The 24,864-nt window shown below is 36.8% G+C and overlaps 3 protein-coding genes across 3 annotated transcripts; 1 reads left to right on the plus strand and 2 right to left on the minus strand.

Moving 5' to 3' along the window:
- Positions 1-344: 344 nt before the first annotated feature.
- LOC131652248 (uncharacterized) lies at positions 345-7,315 on the plus strand. The gene is given in 7 exon segments (XM_058922055.1): positions 345-702; positions 2,017-2,922; positions 3,166-3,254; positions 3,836-3,906; positions 3,909-3,975; positions 4,914-5,061; positions 5,180-7,315. Coding segments are annotated over 6 exon segments (1,551 nt in total). The 5' UTR covers positions 345-432; the 3' UTR covers positions 5,180-7,315.
- On the minus strand, positions 5,843-8,448 carry LOC131652249 (protein CONSERVED IN THE GREEN LINEAGE AND DIATOMS 27, chloroplastic). Its single transcript, XM_058922056.1, has 7 exons — positions 7,988-8,448; positions 7,630-7,782; positions 7,377-7,454; positions 6,991-7,086; positions 6,501-6,536; positions 6,194-6,372; positions 5,843-6,117 (listed from the first exon to the last, which is right to left on the minus strand). The coding sequence occupies exons 1-7, from the start codon at positions 8,243-8,245 to the stop codon at positions 5,955-5,957; spliced, it is 963 nt and encodes a 320-aa protein (XP_058778039.1). The 5' UTR covers positions 8,246-8,448; the 3' UTR covers positions 5,843-5,954.
- A 7,103-nt stretch (positions 8,449-15,551) lies between these two features.
- Positions 15,552-16,695, minus strand: LOC131650169 (uncharacterized). Its single transcript, XM_058919894.1, has 4 exons — positions 16,463-16,695; positions 16,150-16,345; positions 15,737-16,045; positions 15,552-15,596 (listed from the first exon to the last, which is right to left on the minus strand). The coding sequence occupies exons 1-4, from the start codon at positions 16,693-16,695 to the stop codon at positions 15,552-15,554; spliced, it is 783 nt and encodes a 260-aa protein (XP_058775877.1).
- Between the last annotated feature and the right edge of the window lie 8,169 nt (positions 16,696-24,864).

Genomic DNA, 24,864 nt, shown 5'->3' on the forward strand with positions numbered 1-24,864 from the left:
TATCGCGAATTTTTGTATTTTTAGTTGATTTTGGACCTGTTTTGGTTCGCTTGTAATGTTTAGTATCCTATAAATATCTCTCATGTAACTTGGTTTGAAGTTAATGTCATTTATTAATATTTTTCTCGATTACTCTCTCTCACTCGATATCTCAATTAACTTTATCTTCTAAATATTTTTATTTTTTTTCTATTGGTTTACCTACAAGTTTTGTTCTTGTTCCAACATTTAATCCGAAATCCGATATTCCTTTTTAATTCATTTTATGATATCCAAAGATATCCTTAATATTCTCAGAAATAATAAAATCAAACTAATGTTCAAACATAGTTGAAAATTTTCATAGAAATAATATATTTTAATAAAAATGTTATGAGATGTTCCAACATCGTTGAAAATAACAGAAGTTTATTTTGTAGCTCATAGTTGAGAATGAACAGCACCGTTTCGTCGTGCTACGTCGTCGTTTTGAAGTTTCGGAGTATCAGAGAACATGGCTTCAGTAGTTCTTCTGAATCAGTTTGGACAGATTATCCCATAGAGAACGCGTACGAGCTCTTAGAAGTATCTGAAACAAGCTCATTTGCTGAGATCAAAGCGTCGTTTCGCAAATTGGCTAAAGAAACTCACCCGGACCTCGCTGAGTCAAGGAACGATTCCACTGCTTCTCGACGATTTGTTCAAATCCTTGCCGCATATGAGGTTCGTCCCAATTGTTATTGTCGTTGACGATAAAAGTATTGTGAAATTGAATCAATGAGTTCTAATTTCGAAGAATTTCCTCTGGAAATTTATAACAATTGACAATTACCGTGTTAGAAGCAGTCTATAGGTGTTGATGGATATCCTGTACCATCCAATAGTTTGATCAGATGAAGACACTCACAGGAAATTGCTTAATTGCTGTTTGTTGAGTCTTAGTTTCTTAGATGGTCTGTAATGCCATTTTTGAATGCATAACTTTCTTTTCATGGATTTGTATCTGCGGTTCTGGTGTTCATACTGCTTGCATTGATGGTTGGATAGAAAAATGTGTCTAGTTAGTAGTTGGATAAACAACTATATGTGGAAGTTTTTTCTTTTTGGATATGTTGTAGTTTAGGTTTTGAATTGAACTTGTCCTTAATGCGCCCTCATACTACTAGTAATTTCAGACTTGGTACGCAGATAGTATGGTTGATGAGATGCTATAGGTTTTGAATTGAAGAGAACAAATCATGTGTCCCGTTAAGTCAGCTCAGTTGGTAGCTTGGTAGCTGTGCGGGGACATCAGGTGCAGGGTCGCGGGTTTGAACCTGCGACATCCCATTTGTTCATCTTTAAAGGGTGAACTTCAGCCACTAGACTACATGACCCAAAAAATGGACTTGTAAGGTGAGGGATGCCCATTCTTTATAAACTATTTTCATTCCGGATATATTTACAAATAATATTGGACTTGGTGTGTGGATAGCATGGTTGGTGTGAGATACCATAGGTTTTGAATTGGACATAATATGTCATTGCAAAACGGACTTGTAAGGGGAGGAATGCCCATTCTTTATAAACTATTTTCATTCCTGATTCTTAAAAGTTGTGGTTGGGCCTAACTCATCCGTACAAAACCAGCTTGTTTTGTAGGGTGAGGATTGTCCCCACTTATAAACCCATGTTCAGACCATATATTGTTCGATGTGAGACTCGTAACACTGATATATTTACAAATTGTATTAGACTTGCTGTGCAGATAATATAGTGGGTTCGACCATTTTAGGTTTTGAATTGAGTCTAACGTTCTTGCAAAAACCAACTTGTAAAATGAGGGGTGTCTCTTCTTTACAAACTCTTTGCAGGACTTATATAATTGGTCTGTTTCTAATATGGTATATGGTCTTACACCTATTTAGTGGGCAAGATACTATATAATTCACGACTTTAATTGCTGAAAACTTGCAGGCTACAGTTGTGGGTAACTAGAATGATCTTTTTCTTTTCTTTTCAGGGAATATTGAATTAACGGATTAATTCATGTTGCAGATTCTTTCAGATTCTAGGAAGAGAGCCCATTATGACATGTACTTGTCATCTCAGAAAAAGCTTATGCATAAGCATTCTGAACAGGGTTCAAAATTGCGCATTTACCAGGCACAGGCTACGACATTCAAGGAGATGGAAGTTGTTGAATGGTTAAAGTGGTACAGACTAGCTATAAATGATATTTTGTTGGAGAAGAAAGTGGTGGTTGGAACAGGATATTTTGATGTACTCGAGAGAGATTTTTATTCTGCTATTCATGCAGCATATTATGGTCCCGAAATTGATTCTATTCCCATGGAGCTTCTTCCTGACTGTTTTGAGGCTGAGGAGAGGTCCTCTCATGAAACTCCCGAGGTTTTGCACTTGGTTTCAGGCCGTGATCTTTTTGGGATGGTTTGCCTAGTCAACATGATTCCAGAGATATCATATACTGAAAATGAAAAGTTGACTTCTTATAGATCATTCCATTCAGGCCTCTGTCAATCCATAATGGATGTGAACGCCCACAGGAATATGGAAAGGCCAGATGATTTTGGAACTGAACAGGGTCACAGCTCTAAAATTTCAAGTAATGTATCAGATGCATATAGAGATCTGGAATTACACGTCTCTGGAAAATTAGTTGCCACGGCATCTAGGGTCCTACCAGTACCTGGATGTTGTTCTGGTGCGATGCAAAAAGAAGATGCTGAAGATCTTATCCATGTGTACCTTAATTTGGATGAAGATCCCAAACATATCAACAGTGGCTTTTCTAGAAATTTATTTGCAAACAGCACAGTTGGAAGCAGAATGCATTTGGGAACCATATCTGGACTTGGCAGTAGTCCAGATGAGGGATGTTGTGATGTCTACAACAGCAGTCGTGAAAAGACTCATGTAATTATGAAACATAGGACATTAATGGTATGCAAAGTTGCTATCCCACAGTCTTGTTGGTTTAATACTTAACCCTTCATATAAAAAATACTTGGAACTTGAAATGGGTTTTACTTTTTTTGCACTAGTACCAACTCTTTTCTTTTTTATATTTTATACGTTAAAAGAAACATGGTATGGGTTTCAGGATCTTGCTAGAACTTCAGTATTATGGATAACTTAAAAAGCTAGATGCTTGTAACTATATTGTCATTTATGATAAAATTTCAGGTGAAGCATATGCACTGGTATCATGTGGGTAATAATAACGTTTCAGTATGTGAGTGTAGATGCACCAGAGCACGTTTACCACCAAGCAAGTAAAGCTCTAGATTCTCTCTATTTTTGATGTTTAACTTTGCACATAAATCTCTTTGATGTTCATTAGTGCATATGCTATCAATCTTTCTGCTCTGAGAAAAAGATGTTTGTTTTAACATCATAATCTTTCCTGGTAAAATATGTGATCATATCTTGTGTTGATTTCTTTCTTTGTTAGAACTTGCTTTTTTCTTGTTACGCATACCAATCCTCTCTTCCAATATTTCCTAGGCTGTCTTATAAGTGTAGATTTTATGGGCAACTAAAATTAAAGTTTGAAGCGATTTGGTCATTGGGTTAATTTATGTCATGCTCAACTTTTAATTATCTGTAAATGGTTTTATTATATCTTCTCGGGATGAAAGAACCATGGAATGATGAAGTAGTATTGTAGACTTATTTCTCGGAACTCTTTTTCTCCATACTCTAGTATTAATAACTGTAAAAACAAACTTTGCCATATTCTTAATTTTATGTGCATTTTTTGTGGTACTTCTACCTAATATTTATGTAGATCAATGATGTTCTAATATTACATCTTGTAATCCTTTCTGATAATACTAACCCCTCAGTTATGCAGATTTTGGCTATTTGAGCCTCGATGTGGCTTCCATGACATAGGGGGTTGGTATGTTGAAACATATGGCAAAGATAGAAGGGTCGCACTATGCCATCACAAAGATTCTGGGATGGCTTGGATTATAGCGAGCAAGCTGAAAGGCAAGTGCTTAAAAAGTTATATTTCTGGTCCTATTTTTCAATTTTTAAAGAACTACCTAATGGAACCATCAAAAGTTTTTCTTTTAAAATGTAGGTTTAATTCACTTTTGCCCCCCCAAACATTGTGATTGTACAATTTTGGCCCCATTATTTTTTCCTAAGTGATTGTGGTCCTTTATGTTTTTTGTCGTTGTGGTTTGGTAGTCTCCCTCGCATGTCTATAAGTAATGTTCCACTAGTCTAAATTTTGGACGAAACTTAGAGGTGGACTACCAAAACACAAAGGTAGAAATCATAAGGGGTTAATGCCGCAAAAAAATTGGGAGTCAAAATTGCCCAATTACAATACTTGAGAGGCGAAAAGTGCAAAAATAAAAGTGCAATTAAACCTAAAATTTATGTCATTGAATGATTAATGTCAATAAGAGTTTAATTTTTGTGTAGTGTCGGTGAACAAACAATTTACACTATTATCTCATGACTTTCAAAATGTTCCTAATGATTTGAAGATTATGATTTATTGACATTTAAAAACTCTATATACTGACAGTTAGGTAACTCTGTAACTTTCTAAGAAATGAAAAATTGCATTTAGTTCAGTATTTTGTTTGATTTTCTTGAAAATGTTGAAGTCTTTTACATGCATTTTGGTTTGGTGAAACTCCCCACAGCCATATTTCATATACTTGATAAAATTATTTGATTGGTCCGTAGCTTTGTTTACTGAATTCTGAAGTTTATTTGACTAATTTATTCTCAGTCCGTGGGAACCATATTTCTCATCTTCTAACAACCATCTATTTCATCGTAGACATTTACAAGTGATAGTAGCTGAACAATATTTTTGAAATCATCTCCTATATTGAAATAATTTCCCAACGACCCGACCTATGTACTTGTCTATGGAGTTTACTGACTCTCAGTTTTACCATCTGCAGAAGACTTCATCCAGCAATGTATCTGTTTGCTCTTGCATATCGAACACTTGATCTTGAATATGCCAAAACAAGCAAGAAAACATTTAGGAATGCTGTTGGAGCACATATGTTCCGAATACTCCACTGGTGCAGAAAACTTGCTCAATAGGTAGTATATATATTAGCCTTATGCACTGTCAAAATATTTAGAGTGATTGCTAGCTAGCCCAATTTGGACAGATCAACAGATTTCTTTTTTAACAATCTCTATTTTGTGACTGTAGAAGATTTTCATGTCCATTTACAAGTGCACAATGACTCTGGCCGTTAAAAAAAAACACAATGACTCTTGGTTGAGATGCTCTACTAGTACTGAAAAGAAAACTCATTAGAGACCTTAATTAGTCTTATCTCCTTGTTCGGAGAAAATTTATCTTTTGATCTTCCTGGTGCTGTGATCTGTTGCCAAATACTGAACTTAATCGGTCAAGTACCAGCTGCTGTGCCTTGCCTAATCATAGTTGCACGACATTGTTGTAAAAATTGCTTTCTTTAGCTGCTTGCTTCAGAATTGTTATGCAAGAGAAAACTTAATCTTTATGGATATACATCTATGGATTTCTATGTGTACCCTAAATGTCACCAAAATAAAATTCTTTACATTGGCAAGTATAATGAAAGCTAGTTGTTTCACTGCACACAGAATTTCATCCATTTACCAGAATGATCTCAGCTGACAAAATTTCTGCAGTTTTCTAGGTTATTAAAACTCATGGTATTTTAAATATAATCTTGTCCTGTTTGCATTGCATGTCTACTCGTGTGTTTCTGTCTATATACTGGAACTTTTTTTTCCTTCACGTCATATGATTTGTTACTGCTCCATGTGATCATGTGATCTTTAGTTATCTATTTTAGGCATTGTTTGCTTTTACTTTGACTGCATTGAATGGATTTCTTAACTAATAGTAGATTAAAGCTTTGGCCATAAAGTTGCAAATTTTAACAAATGATAAACTGCTTTTACTATATGACATCATATGTGTGTCTCCTCTTTGCTCGTTACTTGAGCAGATCCTCCCATTTGCAATACTGGCCTCCTGCTAATGCTCGATAAAACCTATCTCTACAGTAGACCGGTCTTCCATCAGCAGCCTCGGCAGCAGCAGCTGCAAGATTGTCATCGGCTTTTACATCTGCAGGCAATTTAAGCAACTCCTCCTTTCTACAGCATACATTTAAAGTCAGAATAACATGGTAGAAGTACACTGGAAGTATTGCAGGATCTTGTCTTTCCTTACCTTAGGTTGAACTTGTTAACCTTGGGAACTTGGACGGTTGGTTGGTTTTCTTCTGTGCTAAAGGTAGAATGAAGAAAATTCTCCACCGGTGTAGCAAAGATAAATAGCATAACTCCGGTAACTAGTAATGCTCCAGTCCCAACTAGAGTTTGCTTCAGCAGTTTAACAACTGGTTTAACCTGGAGACATGGAATATATGTGAATCATGCATCAAGAAACAAGTTTATCATAATTCCTCTAATACCATGCATCCTAATTATTCAACATAATGAGTTTATGTAATGCTGTACTCTGAGATGTTCAGTACCTTGTAGGAGCCCAACAATCTATCACGAGCTAGGATCTGCAAAAACAAAAAACCAAGATCTCAGTCAGTGCCTTAAATTCTCTAAAATTAAGCATGTGGCTAGATCTTTTAGTAGTTTTTATTTGTTATATTTCAACTACTACTTGTTACATATATCCTTCATATTCATTTATTTTGTATAGAGTACTTTTTGCTTAATGAAGAAACATCTCAAAAATTTCAGAAGCCAAAGGTGCTAATGTTTGTTCCTCATTGAGGTTAGTTCCTTTCTAGCAAAATCTAAAACCGGAAATTTTTATATTTATCTTTTATGGTCAAATATCCTGCTCTTGATGGAGCTAAAAATTTGTCAAATTGCAATATATGTCTCTTATGGCCCACTAAATCTATATCTTGAATATGATTTTCTGCAGGTGAAGTCTTCATGGGGACTTTTGTTCTGTTCATTTTTAGGTAAAAGAGAAATGTGTAATAGAGAGAGTTGACTAACCTCAGGCGGCTTGACCCACATCTGTCCATCATACCATCCACTTTCTTCATATGGAATGACTGCAGACAGAAGTCTATCTCCAACATAACTCCATCCCTGCTTTGCAATAGAATCGTTATTATTTTAACAACATAGTTCTTAAAGTGTGAAGTTGTAGTCATAGCTCAACACTTATCATATCTGGTATAGTTAGTGTGAATGGCAAATAGGTTATATTCAGTTGAAAAACACATCAGATACCACAATTTGGCAACAACATAGAAAATATGTAAGACTGACTACAGGAGGAAGTTCCCACTGAATTAAATACAATATGATTTTGAAATCTTGATTTACTACATCAGGACAAATGTAATGTGAGCAGGAAAAAGAGAACTAGAACGCACCAGATAAATCCTCAAGATAATCAAAGACACAATGAAGAGTGTTCCTGTTCCAGCAGCTAGTATAAATCTCAGAGGCTCCTGGAAGGTAACATTAGCACAAACAAATCCTATGAGCAATATCATAAATGTTATGTTTGTGTTGAATTTGCTGTGTCTAGTTCACATGTGCTATTGTGTATGCATAAACTTTTCTCGTTGCTTACTATTAGATATCCCAATAGTTATACACATATACATTTAACTTCAGACTTACTCTAGAAGGGTTAAAGCTTGCAGCTGCAATTGGCGCTCCAAGCACTGTGAACACTGCCAACCAGAGACCTCCAAGACGAAGGAAAAATGACCCGGGACCCAATTCGCCCCATGAATACAGCATTCCATCCTTCAGAGATGAGTACTCATTTACCTATTAAACCATTATTAGTGTTTCCATGTTAGTATGGAATGATAAAAGAAACATTTTTCAGTGAAACAATCCTGCCAACTAATAATATTTATTACTTTGCATAAACCGTTTCATTTTGTATGTATGCTGGGCTATGAAACTCACTATAGCACAGATTCAATAAAAAACCAATTATTGCAACTATAACATAGTTGTTTACACATACCGGTCTTTGTTCAAAAGGGACTTCAATTTCCAACCCAGGATCCCAGCTACCTCCTGAAGATCCACTTGTTTCTCCATTCATCTCACCTTTTATAGCCTTAAGCTTGATGGTAACCCGTTGAGAAAATTTTGAAGCTCTGGGATTTTGGATGATGAAAGAACCATGGTTGCTGCCTGGTTTGGTTTGTCTTGTATTAGGAATTAGAGAACAGTGGAAATTTAGTCTAATCATTTGCTTGTAGAATTTATCAGTAAGCATATGACTAACAAAGCAATTTTGTGTTCTGGTTCAAAATCATGGTTTAATTCTTCACTTGAAAGAGGAGAAGGAGGAAGGAATTGATATTATGCATATACTGATTAACAATTATTTGTATGACGTTGTACCAGGGCCACATATATTATTTACATGGAAGAGGACAAGTAAATGATGTTTGTGGATTTTCTAGATTTTTTTTTTCCTTCTTAGAAGACTTAGGGAGAGTCCAGCCTCTTGGTTATGTGGACAAAGCTTCTTATCCACGTGTACTTCTTATTCACCGTTCATCTCATGCGGTTAACGTCCTTGGGACTTGGATTATCCAAACATAACGTATTTTGTGTACTTTATATTTTTGTGGTCCGAGACATGCGAGTGGAACTGTTGCTTGAGCAACGTGGATATTGTTTCTTTGCACGCAAATTTTATTAGGTTCTTGTTGCCTACACGCAGTAGGAACGTGCATGATTTATTAACTAAGCAACAGCAACACAATTTTATTAATGAATTATTACTTCCTCAATCTCATAATAAATGTCTCATTTACACTTTTTCTATGTCTTAAAATAAATGTCTCTTTAGAATACTAATACAACATTTATTACTCCTTCTGTGTTGTTGACCAATATATATTATCAATATGACCACGCGCTATAAACAGAGATACAAAGAATTCATGGAGCACAGTTAGTTCATATGACTCCCTCTGTGTTGTTGACCAATATACATTATCCACACGATCATGCACTATAGGAAGAGGTACAAAGGATTCATGTGACATATCCGAAGAAAGCGCGCGATATTCAAAAGAAAGGAAGTCAAACTAACAAAGAGTTTCTATTGAAAAGGACGATCGGTGAAGTGTATGCCTTCGCCACACACTCATGACCCTTTTCAATTAAACCACCATATAGCCTCTCAAGCACAAGGGCCCGCATAGTCCGAAGTGTTTTAGAATCTTACTCATCTTCGGACTTTTCACAAGAGCCTTATCGAAGCTTTATGCATACCTTTAGTTCTCGAGACTTGGTAAATTTTCTAGCCCAACTTAGTTGATTCCTTTAGGTTAGACTTTAGTTGCGTCTTCCTGACGAGACTTAGTTGAGTCCATTAGATTAGACTTTATTTGTGTCTTCTTGACGAGACTTTGTTGAGTCTTAATTGAATCTCTCAGGCGAGACTTTATGTAACATCCCGTACATATATGTCTAGAATAATATGTAGCAATGCTAAAATGGTGCAAGAAACATACATAAGCAGAAAAATGACGAGAATAAAAAAGTCATATACAATTGCATTCTTGAACAAAATGTATACAATTAGCTTGTCAATAATAACACACAGCGGAAAGATAAGATCTGATGAGGTCATTCGGCCATCTGTTCGTCCATAGTCTTTAATACGAACCATCTAGCAATTCTTCTAATTCTAACCTGTTCCTGAAAAAAATATAAGAGGACTGGGGTGAGATTACTAAATCTCAGTGAGTCTCCCTATCTTATGGGTTCACTCGGTTCTACAAGGTACATGCAATCAAACGGATCCACCGTGGATCCAGGGTTTTCCTCACGGCCAGGTACAAACACACAACAAGGATACAATCCACATTAGAAGTCCCTTGATTAACCAATGAGATCAACAAACAACCATGAGTACCAGTTTCCTCCAGAAAAGGTCTTCCGGGTTTTCCTGTGTACCTCCTATCGGGCGCGTCCCTCGAGGTTAGGTCTTATAGGTTTACCTGCCTTTCTGCAATCGGAAACTGTCCTCAATTAACACAAACAAGTATGCAGACCAGTACCCGTGTACGAGGAATCCAGAAGTAAGTTCTACCTTTCTAATTAGGCTACGCTATACCACGCCCTCGATGGGTTATCCCTTGTGCCTACTGTAACACCCCAAATCTACCCCGCAATTAACACGGAAAAAATCAGAGTTCAAAAATCGCCAAACATGCATCATATTTGAGGTGTCATAAATTAACAACTTAACAAATCACAAATCATGCTCATAATCATAGATACATAACACATATTATGGAGGAATCATATTTTGTTAAACTTTCAAACCAAATGGTGCATAATGTCGCAGCGGAACAATATCAATAACAATAATTAAGTCTTGCATGCCACACATGGCAACCAAAAATATCCAAAATATCTCTGTAGGACATAACAACATAATCCACTGAGAGATAACAATATCCAAATATAGTAACGAAATAACAAACAACATGGCACAAACAAAACAAGCTAATCATCCCCCGAGTATCACGTATCTGAGCATAGACACACCGACTCGAGCTAATAGGTAAACGACTACTCCACGTCGTCACCTGCATGTTACCAACGGAGGGTAACATTCAAACAAAAGGGGTGAGATATCATTCACGATAAAGAAACGTATGATAATACTTATAGCGGAAAATAGGAATCATACACATTCACCACTTCTCAACACATAACATGTTACCAACAATTTACAACATTCAAACACCTTATAAAACGGTAACCATGTCAATAAACAAGTACGACGACATATTCTATTCACAATTATGAGTTTGATACACATCACATCAAACACACATTCAAAACAACATCAAAATCAATTCAAATGTGACTCGACTTATGCAAATGCATGTGGTACCATTCGGAGTAAAACTCCCGTCTCAATCATTGCCATTGGGCCATAGTCGCTGCCATATTTCAGGCTAATAGTCGTTGCCGTCCTCAGGCTAAGGGACACTTATGCAATGGATGCGACACAATAACATACATCCATAAAACATATATACATAACGTACGACAACATCATCCAAACATCAAATAAACATCATTACTTTTATAGTATTTCACCACTTCACAATCATGTCGCTATGCCGCATCATCATGCAATAATACATCACTTCACCATAACAATCACACCATACATAATCGAAATTATCATGTAATCGTCATCACAAGGCACATCCAATTATAATCCACACATGTTAATTAATCAGCTAATAACACATAATGAGCATGTAGAAGTAATAGGCATGCAAGTCAAGTCTCAATTAAACAAGAAATTAGTTCAAGACACAGTTCGCGCCGCCAACCAATGGACGGGCTGCGATGCACAAGGCAGAAACAAGACATGCAAAATATCCACTCAGTTCGCGCCGCGAAGTACAAGGCATAAGCCAGTCATTCAAAAATCCATTCAGTTCACGCCGCCACCATTGCTCGCGTCACGAACACATGGCAGAAAGGAGTTCCTGCGCTAATTCAGCACAGTCCCCATTTCCCATTCTATCACCCAATTCACAGTTCAATTCAGTTTTGCACACGAAATTCACATACTTATCATAAATACAACGTATATGTACCATTAGATTCAACAAAACCTAATTAATCATGCAAACCTATGAATTTCACTCAAATCCCAAAAGTTAGGGCTTCACATTCTTCCCATCACACATGCTATAATTCAAAGCCCACACATAAAATCATGGTAAGAAACATTATAACATATCATTTTCATCAATACATACAACATTACTCAATTGATTTCACTCAAACCCTAACATTTATCAAGAAAATGGTTCAATACATATAGACCCTAAATCCCACCACGAACTATCATCATACATCCCCTTAGAATGAAAGAACCCCACCCTTACCTTAGGTTTTGGATTGAAGCCAACTCTATCTTCAACCTTGAGATTCTCCTCTTCTCTCCTCTCTTCTCTTCTTTCACCGAAATCCTCAAATGAGCTTCTACTTTCTATTTCCTCTAAAACCATTGTTTTAGTTAAAGCCTTACTATCTTAGATTACTAATGGGCTCTAACTAACACCCCTCACTTACTAATACCGACTTAGGCCTAATAATGAACAACACTTACTATCTCATATTATTTATTAATAATTCCCAAATAAAACAACATAAAAATCAATTAAGCATACAATTACCACATAATTCACAATCGGTTCACATAACATACATAAATAAATAATTAAAGAAAAACGGTCGTTACAACTCTCCCCCACTTAGAATATTTTCGTCCTCGAAAATTACCTTAATCAAACAACTCAGGATACGACTCGCGCATCTTGCTCTCCAATTCCCATGTCATACTTTCACCGGTAGTTCCCGACCAAACCACCTTCACCAAAACAATCTCTTTGCCTTTAAGCGTCTTCGTCTCGCGATCCTCAATCCTTATCGGCATAATATCCACCGTGAGATTATCCCGCACTTGCACATCGTCCATATGAATTACACGTGAAGGATCAAAAATATACTTCCGAAGTTGCGACATGTGAAACACATCATTTAAATTCGAAATATTAGGCGGTAAAGCCACTTTATACGCCACATTACCAACCTTCTATGAAATCTGATACGCTCCAATAAAACGAGGAGTGAGCTTCTTCGACTTCAAGGCTCTCCCTACTCCGGTCACCGGCGTAACTCTCTTACGTGGTCACCAACTTGGAATTCCAAATCTTTCCTCCTCTTGTCATAGTAACTCTTCTGCCTACTTTGCGAAGTCTTCATCTTCTCACGGATCAACTTAACCTTCTCTGTAGTTTCTCGAACAATCTCAGGTCTAAGTACTACACTCTCACCCGATTCATGCCAACACAACTGAGTCCTAAATCTTTGACCATACAACGCGTCAAAAGGTGCCATACCAATACTCGAATGGTAACTGTTGTTGTATGTGAACTCTATCAATGGAAGATAAGTATCCCACGTACCTCATTGCTCCAGAACACACGATCTCAACAAATCCTCCAAGGATTGAATCGTCCTCTTGGTTTGACCATCTGTCTGAGGATGATACGCCGAACTCAATCTCAACTTAGAACCTAATGCCTCTTGCAAACTCTTCCAAAAATCTGAAGTGAACCTCGGATCTCTATCCGAAACAATACACAACGGAACACCATGCAGCTTCACAATCACACGTACATAAATCTCCGCCAACCTTGTAACTGGATAGGTGATGTTAATAGGTATGAAATGAGCCGACTTCGTAAGCCTATCAACAATCACCCAAATCGAATGATTTCCTCTCATGGTATTCGGCAAACCCGTCACGAAATCCATAGAAATGCTATCCTATTTCCATTCCGGAACTTCTAACGGTTGCATTAATCCAGCAGGCTTCTGATGTTCAACCTTCGATTTCTGACAAGTCAAACAAACATACACGAACTGAGCTATGTCACGCTTCATTCGGGACCACCAAAACAATTTCTTAAGATCTTGATGCATCTTTGTAGCTCCTGGATGAATACTCAAATTACTTCTATGACCTTCTTCAAGAATAGCTCTCTTTAAATCCACATCATCAGGAATACAAATCCGATATCGAAACCTTAACACACCGTGCGTATCCAACTTGAAATCACTATTCTCAATTTGATTGATTCCAACCATCGAATCAACCAATTTCACATCCAACTTCTGGGCTTCCTTGATACTATCCAAAAAATCATTGTTAATCTTTAACATACCCAATCGAACACTCTTAGGGGTCACTTCACATACTAAACTCATATCTCGGAATTGCTCAATCAATTCCAATTCTTTAACCATCGTCGCCGAAATATGCAAAGTCTTATGACTCAAAGCATCGGCAACAACATTAGCTTTTCCTGGATGATAATTCAATCCAAAATCATAATCCTTCAACAATTCTAACCATCTTCGTTGCCTCATATTCAATTCCTTCTGATCAAACAAATACTTCAAACTCTTATGGTCGCTAAATACTTCAAATCTAGAACCATAAAGATAATGCCTCCAAAATTTTAAAACAAACACAACAGCAGCAAGCTCTAAATCATGTGTAGGATAGTTCTTCTCGTGAACCCTCAATTATCTCGACGCATAAGCAACAACCTTATTATTCTGCATGAGCACACCTCCTAACCCCATCTTAGAAGCATCACAATAAACCACAAACGGTTCTTTCGGATTAGGCAATATCAAAACCGGTGTCGACGTTAACCTCTTTTTCAACTCAACAAAACTCTCTTCACAAGCAACATCCCATACAAACGCCTTACCTTTGCACTTCAACTTAGTCAACAGAAGAGCTAACTTAGAAAAACCTTCAATGAACCTTCTATAATAACCGGCTAATCCCAAAAAGCTTCGAATCTCGGTAGCCGACTTAGGAGTTTCCCATCTCAACACGACATCAACTTTAGATGGATCCACGACAATGCCATCACTAGAAATGACATGGCCAAGAAAACTAACTTCCTTCAGCCAGAATTCACATTTGGACAACTTAGCATACAACTTCTTGTCTTTCAAGACTTGCAATACCAACTTCAAATGCTCAGCATGATCTGATTCTGATTTAGAGTAAATCAAAATATCATCGATGAACACCACCACACAATGATCCAGATACTCATGAAAAATACGGTTCATGTACTCCATAAATCCTCCAGGTGCATTGGTAACACCGAAGGGAATCACAGAATATTCATAATGTCCATAACGTGTTCTGAAAGCCGTCTTCTGCATATCCTCATCTTTCACTTTGATTTGATGGTAACCCGACCTCAAATCAATCTTGCTAAACACACGGGCACCAACCAATTGATCCATCAAATCACTGATTCTTGGAAGTGGATACTTGTTCTTGATTGTCACCTTGTTCAACTAACGATAATTTAAACAAAGTCTCATACTTCTATCTTTCTTCCTAACCAACAACACTGGAGCTCCCCACGACGACACACTAGGTCTCACAAACTTCTTCTCAAGCAACTCTTCCAATTACTTCTTCAATTGGGATAACTCAGACGCGGACATCCTGTAAGGTGCCATAGACACGGGTCTGGCACCAGGTACAAGATCAATAGAGAACTCAACTCCTGTCTTAGGCGGTACATCGGGAATTTCCAGGCAGTACATCGGGAATTTTCAGGCGGTACATCGGGAATTTCATCAGGGAAAACTTCAGGAAATTCGCACACCACCTTCAACTCTTCTATGATCGGTTGGTTCTCAGCAGACATCGAAGTTAAAAAAACACCTGAACATCTTCTTTCATCAACACTCGCACCTGTTTAGCTGACAACAACTCAACACCTTATTCTTCAGGAGAAGAAAACCTCATCGACTTATCATAGCAATTAATGTGAACATGGTTATGCTCTAACTAGTCCATCCCCAAGATCACATCCAAACCCCTCAACGGCAAGCAAACAAAATCAACACGAAAGTCTCTGTCGAAAATCGACACGGGACACTTTAAACACACAAGAGAGGTAGTCACCGAACCCTTAGCCGGAGTATCAACGACCATCTCTCAGTCCATAGCAGACAACACAAGACCCAATCTTTCAACGCAATCAGCAGATATAAAGCAATGAGAAGCACCAGTATCAATAATAGTAATTAAAGGAATGCTATTAATGAAACAAGTACCTCTGATGAGTGAATCCTCACTAGTGGTCTGAGTTCCCGACAAGGCGAACACCTTTCCACTAGATTTCTCCTTCTTGGGTTTCTGACACTTGCTTCCAATATGTCCTTCTTCACCACAGTTAAAACAAACCATCTCCTTATGCTTGCATTCAGGTGCCTCATGTCCAATCTTACCACAACGAAAACATCTCTTTGTACCAGCAGTACACACAATGCTCTTGTGACCAACCTTGCCACACTTGAAGCACACGATACCAGCAGGAGCGTCTCCCCCACTAGATCTCTTGCCATCACTAACTTTCTGCTTACCCTTGCCACTTGGAGATTCATAAGGCTTGCCACGGCCTTGTTGACTCTTACCCTCTTCTCATTAATCACACGATAATAAGCATTATTGTCTTCCTCATAAATTCGACAATAATCGACCAAATCAGCAAAGATATAAATCTTCTGGTAACTAATTGCCTTCTTAATCTCTGGACGCAAACCATCCTCAAACTTGATACACTTGGAAAATTCACCACTGGCTCCATCACAGTGCTGGTAAAACTTAGCCAACTCACAAAACTTAGCAGCATACTCCACAAAAAACTTATTCCCTTGCCTTAGATTAAGGAGTTCAATCTCCTTCTTGCCACAGGCATCCTCAGGAAAGTACTTCCTTAAAAACTCCATGCGGAACAAAATCCAAGAGATCTCCTCACCATTGGCCTCCAATCTCCTACGGGTCTCTAGCCACCAATCATCCGCCTCGACTGCTAGCATATGAGTCCCATACCGAACCTTCTGACCAGGAGTGCTATCCATCACACAGAAGATTCTCTCGATCTTCTTTAGCCATGTTAATGTGCCATCAGGATCATGAGTTCCCTTAAACACATGAGGGTTCTCTCTTTGGAAGGTAGCCAAACTGCAGGAAGCAGCATTCACACCACCATTCGGCTGATTCTCCAAAGCCTGAGTCATTGCTTCCAAAGCAGCAGCTATAACAGCGTCATTCTTTCCAGCCATCTCAACTCTTCACTACAACACAAAACAAACAGCACAAAACAACAATATAAGATTGTTAGACTACGCTACGACACAACACTTGGTAGGACAAGACCGTCCTGCTTTGATACCACCATTGTAACACCCCAAATCTACCCCGCAATTAACACGGAAAAAAATCAGAATTCAAAAATCGCCAAACATGGATCATATTTGAGGTGTCACAAATTAACAACTTAACAAATCACAAATCATGCTCATAATCATAGATACATAACACATATTATGGAGGAATCATATTTCGTTAAACGTTCAAACCAAATGGTGCATAATATCACAACAGAACAATATCAATAACAATAATTAAGTCTTGCATGCCACACATGGCAACGCAAAATATCCAAAATATCTCTGTAGGACTTAATAACATAATCCGCTGAGAGATAAAAATATCCAAATATAGTAACAAAATAACAAACAACATGGCACAAACAAAACAAGCTAATCGTCCACCGAGTGTCACTTATCAGAGCATAGACAAACCGACTCGAGCTAATAGGTAAACGACTACTCCACGTCGTCACCTGCATGTTACCAACGGAGGGTAACATTCAAACAGAATGGGTGAGATATCATTCACGATAAGGAAATGTATGATAATACTTATAGCGGAAAATAAGAATCATACACATTCACCACTTCTCAACACATAACATGTTACCAACAATTTACAACATTCAAACACCTTATAAAACGGTAACCATGTCAATAAACAAGTACGACGACATATTCTATTCACAATTATGAGTTCGATACACATCAAACACACATTCAAAACAACATCAAACGCAATTCAAATGTAACTCGACTTATGCAAATGCATGCGGTACCATTTGGAGTAAAACTCCCGTCTCAATCATTGTCATTGGGCCATAGTTGCTGCCATATTTCAGGCTAATAGTCGTTGCCGTCTTTCAGGCTAATCGTCGTCGCCGTTCTCAGGCTAAGGGACACCTATGCAATGGATGCGACACAATAACATACATCCACAAAACACGTATACACAACATACAACAACATCATCCAAACATCAACTAAACATCATTATTTTATAGTAATTCACCACTTCACAATCACGTCGCTATGCCGCATCATCATGCAACAATACATCACTTCACCACAACAATCACAACATACATAATCGAAATTATCATATAATCGTCATCACAAGGCACATCCAATTATACTCCACACATGTTAATTAATTAGTTAATAACACATAATGAGCATGTAAAATTAATAGGAATGCAAGTCAAGTCTCAACCAAACAAGAAGTTAGTTCAGGACACAGTTCGCGCCGCCAAGCAATGGACGCGCCGCGAAGCACAAGGCACAAACAAGACATGCAAAACATCCACTCAGTTGCGCCGCCAAGCAATGGTCGCGATGCGAAGTACAAGGCAGAAGCCGGTCATTTAAAAAATCCATTCAATTCGCGCCGTTACCATTGTTCGCGTCGCGAACACAGGGCAGAAAGAAGTTTCCGCGCTAATTCAGCACATTCCCCATTTCCCATTCTATCACCCAATTCACAGTTCAGTTCAGTTTTGCACACGAAATTAACATACTTATCATATATACGACGCATATGTACCATTAGATTCATCAAAACCTAATTAATCATGCAAACCTATGGATTTCACCTAAATCCCAAAAGTTAGGTTTTCACATTCTTCCCACCACACATGCTATAATTCAAATCCCACACATAAAATCATGAAAAGAAACATTATAACATATCATTTTCATCAATACATACAACATTACTCAATTGATTTCACTTAAACCCTAACATTTATCAAGAAAATGGTTCAATACATATAGACCCTAAATCCCACCACGAACTATCATCATACATCCCCTTAGAATGAAAGAACCCCACCCTTACCTTAGATTTTGAATTGAAGTCAACTCTATCTTCAACCTTGAGATTCTCCTCTTCCCTCCTCTCTTCTCTTCTTTCACCAAAATCCTCAAATGAGCTTCTACTTTCTATTTCCTCTAAAATCCTTGTTTTAGTTAAATCCTTACTATCTTAAATTACTAATGTGCTCTACCTAACACCCCCTCACTTACTAGTACCGACTTAGGCCTAATAATCAACAACACTTACTATCTCATATTATTTATTAATAATTCCAAAATAAAACAACATAAAAATCAATTAAGCATATAGTTACCAGATAATTCACAATGGTTATATTGCAGTCTTTTTTTTCCAATAATATTTAAATATTTTCTAATTTGATTGAGTTCTCATGACAAATTGGTGACATATCTGCGGTCCACACCTGAACTCGTGCGCACACACGAGTTTCCCACTAGCTGATAAACATAAAATTTGAAGCGAAATTTGCAATAGAAGAAATCATGTAAGACTATTTAATTTGAAAATATAACCTGTTAGAAAGATGAGGTTTGAGATGGGCTTTCTTCCTCCTGTCTTGAGAAAATGTAACAGAAAATGAGAATGTCAAATGTAAGGAATAAAAGACTGGTGGGGTAAGGCACTACAAAAAAAAGCCTCAGTAGTGACGTGAATATCACGCCACAAACCAAAAAAACACATCACAAACCAATATTTGCGAAGTGAAAATTCACGTCGCAGGAGGCAAGGTGGCAACTTTTAGTGACGTGATTTTCACTTCACTATTTAGTGAAGTGAAAATCACGTCGCAAAATTTGGGTCAGAGATTAATGCATATTCAGTCAGAGCAGGCGTAGCAGCGTTTGGGTCAGAAAAGCATCTTTAGTTGCAACGTGATTTACATGTCACTACTTAGTGACATGGCAATCACGTCACTAAATTTGCCTAGGAGTAAATGAAAAGCGCATTTAATGTCTAATGTTGCGACGTGATTTTCATGTCACTACTTAGTGACATGAAAATCACGTCACTAATATTTTTTTTTGCAAAAAACCAAATATATATATATATATATATATATATATATATAATTAAATTAATAAATTAAATATATTAAAATTTATAAAATTTATAAATTAATTCAATAAACTAAATATAAATCTAATATTAAAATTAAGAAAGTAAAATTATAAATCTAATATTACTAAATAATGTAATTATAATTTAATTAATAGTCTACACAAATTCAAAATTAAAAGTTATAACAACAAAATAAAAACTAAACTAAATCAACAATCAATCCGGGTCGGGAAACTCATCCTCATTTAGATTTTCCTGATCAGTCGGCGCAGAACCCCCCATATTTTGGTTTCCACCAAAGGATTGCATAAATTGTCGCATTTGTGCCTCCATATCCGATTGTCTTTTCGCCATGACCTCCATTTCCCGCTGATGCTCACTCCGCATTGCCATCATTTGGGCCTCCATTTGGGTCTCCATTTGGGCTTCCAGTGCCGCTTCACGTTCCGCCGCCTCACGCCTCACCTCATTTATCGCCAATTGTCTTACAGTGTCTCTCTGTTCATCTGTTAAAGTTACAGGACGTGAACCTCCTTCCCCGTCGAGAACTCTTTGATATAGAGTTCTATCATCAGATCTCAAGGTGCCTGCCAAATTTCCACCACCAAAAAAACATCCGTTAGGCCCCTTGCCGCCAATGACTTTACTCCAAAGATAAAAATCTACATCTGGATGAAGCGGCTCTCCCGGTCTTGGAGTATACTGAGGATTAGCAGTCAGAAATTGTACAAGCAATGCCTAATAATCATCCTACACATACAAAAAAAAGTTAAATATAATTTAGTTGCCACATGAATTTCACGCCACAAATTTAGTTGCCACATGATTTTCACGCCACAACATGTCACATGCCACATGAAAATTATAACACATACATTCTACCTGTCAGAATTAATTAATAAATCAGAATAATAATACCGATTTAATTCATACATTATAACACATACATTCTACCTGTCGGAATGAATTAATAAATCAGAATAATAATCCCGATTTAACTCATACATCATAACACATACATTCTAACTTTGATCACCAATTTGATTCATATATATCAACACTTTATCGGCATTTCACAATCACCACCAAATACATCACAATTCATCGCTTAAAGAAATACCGATAGCTTAACCAAATATAATACGGATAGCTTAACCAAATATAATACCCAACTTTAACCAAATAGTACCGATAGCTTAACAAAATATAATACGGATAGCTTAACCAAATATAATACCCAACTTTAACCAAATAATACCGATAGCTTAACCAAATATAAACCATGCTGGGAATTGAGCATGGATGACACCAGATGTTGATTGTACACCGGTAGTATGAAAATAGGTGTTGTTGAATTCCCTAAAAAGAAACACATTATAAGTTTCAGAGTAATGAGTTTTATGATTGTAAAGAAAATTAAAAGTTAGGGGTATGTATACTTACTCAAGAAATGGTTTAACTTCAACGCAGTTGATCAAGACATGAACATGGGCAGATTGCATTTCTTGTTGGGTCAACCAATGCACACCCTTTTTTCCAGATGGACGGCCTGGAAGCCCGAAGACCGATAAAGTGAATTGACTCTTTTCACTAACATTGACAGGATTTCGAATGATTCATGGAGTTAACATCAAATGCTTGAAATAGTGACTGCAAAAATGTGATGTTTCTCGATGCAAGTAATGTGCACATATCGATCCTTCAACTCTAGCCTTATTTTTCACTGATCGTTTTGAATCACCCATGAACCTTTCAAACGGATACATCCACCTATATTGAATAGGTCCTCCAAGATAAGCTTCATAGGCGAGATGCACAGGTAAATGTTCCATGAAGTCAAAAAAACCAGGAGGAAATACTTGTTCCAACTTGCATAGAATGACTGGAATATTTCGATCCAACTTAATGACGTCATCTACTTTTAAAGCTGAAGCACAAATATCTCTGAAAAATTGACTAATTTTAGTCAGTGGATTAAGCACATGTTTAGGTAGAGAACCAAATGCAATTGGTAGCAATTGTTCCATAAAAACATGGCAATCATGACTTTTCATACCATGCAACTTCCCAGTGTTGGCGTCGGCACACCTTGCTAAATTTGAAGAATAGCCGTCGGGCATTCTCAATTCTTTTAACCATCGACAAACCGCTTTACCTTCTTGGGAGGTCAGACTGAAACAAGCCTTCGGTTTCAATAATTTCCCATTTGGTTGAGGCTTCAACTCCAACTCTTTTCGATTGCACCATTTTTCCATGTCATGTCTAGCCTTCTCATTATCTTTCGTCTTGTCTTTAACATCCATCACAGTGTTAAATACATTATCAAAAAAATTCTTCTCAATATGCATAACATCTAGATTATGGCGCAACAAATTATCTTTCCAATATGGAAGATCCCAAAATATACTTCTCTTTGTCCAATTGTGATCGACCCCATATCCTTCAATTCTACATGCCTTTCCAGTATCTGTAATTTTTGGTAGCCCACAAACTTTATCCCATACAGCACCTGGTGACAATCGGGGCGGAGGCATATCTGTTACCTGTTTTTCTTTTATGAAATTTGTCTTGTTCTTTCTATACTGATGATTTTTTGGTAGAAATCTGCGGTGACAGTCAAACCACGAGCTTTTCCCCCCTTTATCCAACGTAAACGCCTTCGTCTCTTTCATACAATGCGGGCAACCCATTCTGCCATGTGTACCCCAACCAGATAACATGCCATATGCTGGAAAGTCGTTGATGGTCCACATCAAGGCATCTCGCATAGTAAAATTTTGTTTACGTGATATATCATAAGTCCATTCTCCACCAATCCACAACCTCTTCAAATCATCAATTAAAGGTTGTAAATACACATCAATTCCGGCTTTTGGACTCGAAAGTCCTGGAATGACGCACGTCAAAAACATATATGGTTTTGTCATGCACATCTCGGGAGGAAGGTTGTAAGGGGTTACAATAACTGGCCAACAAGAATACGCACTTCCCGACGCTTGAACATAAGGAGCAAAACCATCTGAGCATAATCCAAGCCTGACATTTCTAGGTTCTGCGGCAAAATCAGGATGTATTCGATCAAAGTGTTTCCATGCCTCGCCATCAGATGGATGTCGCATAGTGTCTGGACTTGTTTTGTTTGTATGATGCCATGTCATCTGACTTGCACTGTGCATTGAAGCAAACATTCTTTTTAACCTTGGAATTATCAGAAGATAAAACATGGACTTTTCTGCTACACGGTCTTGATTAGTGTTAATGGCTCTACTGCGAACTTTATATCTTGGACTCATACAAAATTTGCATTCCTCCAATAATCCATCCTGAGTACCAAACTCATTGTCATAAAACAACATACAACCATTAATGCAACAATCAATCTTTCTTACTCTTAAGCCCAACTTCGACACCAACTTCTTTGCTTCATAAAATGTTGTAGGTAAGTTGTCTTTCATTGCAGTTGAGTCCAACATCATTTTTACAAAGAATTCCAAACACTGATCAGGAACATTCCAATTTGACTTGGCGGCCAATAATCTCACACACATTGATAACTTGGAGTCAGACGAACCGTCAAACAACGGCGTATTCATCTCATTCAACAATTGATAAAATCTCTGCGCTTCTTCGTTCGACATCTCTTCCCCATCACAATCTTCAGGTTGATCATAGGTCACATTCACACCAAAAGCATCCTCAACCATGTCACCGATCTGATTAAAGTTTTCCTCATATTCAATAGGCGGTCTTTCCTCATATTCCATTGACGGACGACTACTTGAAGCATGCGTACTGCTAGTCTCTGGTACGTTACTCGGCAATTTTTCACCATTAAACGTCCAGACCCAATAATTTTCCATGAAACTCCTTCTATACAAATGCCTGACCACTTCATCTGGGTCACTAATTATAGGTCTACATTCACATTTAAGACAGGGACACCTAACTCCTCATTCGCTTCGACAACATTCTTGAGCAAACGCCCACGTGATAAACCCGTTAACTCCTTCTATAAAATTGGGTTTAAGTGCACGTCTTCCTGGTTCCACTCTATCGTACATCCAACTACGATAATACAAATAATATTCCATACTGCACGTATATCCAATCATTCTCTTTTTAGTAACAATAAATAAACATTTACTTATATCAACTATAAGTAAATAATTAAACATTTACTTATATCAACTATAAGTAAATAATTAAACATTTACTTATATCAACTATAAACAAAATATTATTATATTATTTTTCAAAACAAAATAATATACTTCACACTATAATAAACATTTTTAAAACAAAATAATATATTATTTTTTAATAACTATATGTAGTAACCTTCATTTAAAATGTTGTTTAAAAAATACTAATTCACACTATTTTGTTCTTAACAAACTTATTATTCCTTTTAAGAAATATAAAATATAATTCTAATCCATTGTATTTTATTTTAAATATATACCTAATATATTTCATTTCTAATAACATTAATTTCATTTCTATTTTGTTCATCAATTTTTATGATCTCTAATCATCAAAATTCAATTATACCAAATATACAAACTTATTATACCTAATATATTTCATCAATTTTTCATCATCTCTAATCATTAAAATTAAATATTCAATTAAAATTTAAAATTCAATCTATTCAATCAATTTCAACTCTAATCATCAATTTTTTTACTCTAATTTACAATCTAATTTTCAACTCTGATTTTCTACAAACCTAATTTACTACAAAACTAACATCCATCAATTTTAACCTTCAATATAATTTTATACAAACCTAATTTTCTACAATTTAATTCATCAATAAAAAAAAATCCTAAAAAAAATAAAATGCCACAATTACCTCTATCTTCCTCTATCAATCTTCAAATATCTTCAAATATCTTCCTCTAATCTTCAATCACAAATATTACACCTAAAAAAAGTTTATAAAACAAACAAATAAATTATAAAAATTAAAATGAAATTAACAAATTAAAACAAAATTATACAGAAAATTAAAAAGGATTTCATACTTACCTTGAATGGGGAAGAGATTTTGGGAGAAAATGAGGAAGAAGGGTTGGAGAAAATGGGGAAGAAGGGTTGGAGGAAATGAGGAAGAAGAGAAAGAAATTGGGGAAGAAAGAGTGTTCTGGAACGAGGGAGGGGAAGAAGCTTTTTGGCAAAAG

This window comes from Vicia villosa, linkage group LG2 (assembly GCF_029867415.1).
Source record: "Vicia villosa cultivar HV-30 ecotype Madison, WI linkage group LG2, Vvil1.0, whole genome shotgun sequence".
Classification (NCBI taxonomy): Eukaryota; Viridiplantae; Streptophyta; class Magnoliopsida; order Fabales; family Fabaceae; genus Vicia; species Vicia villosa.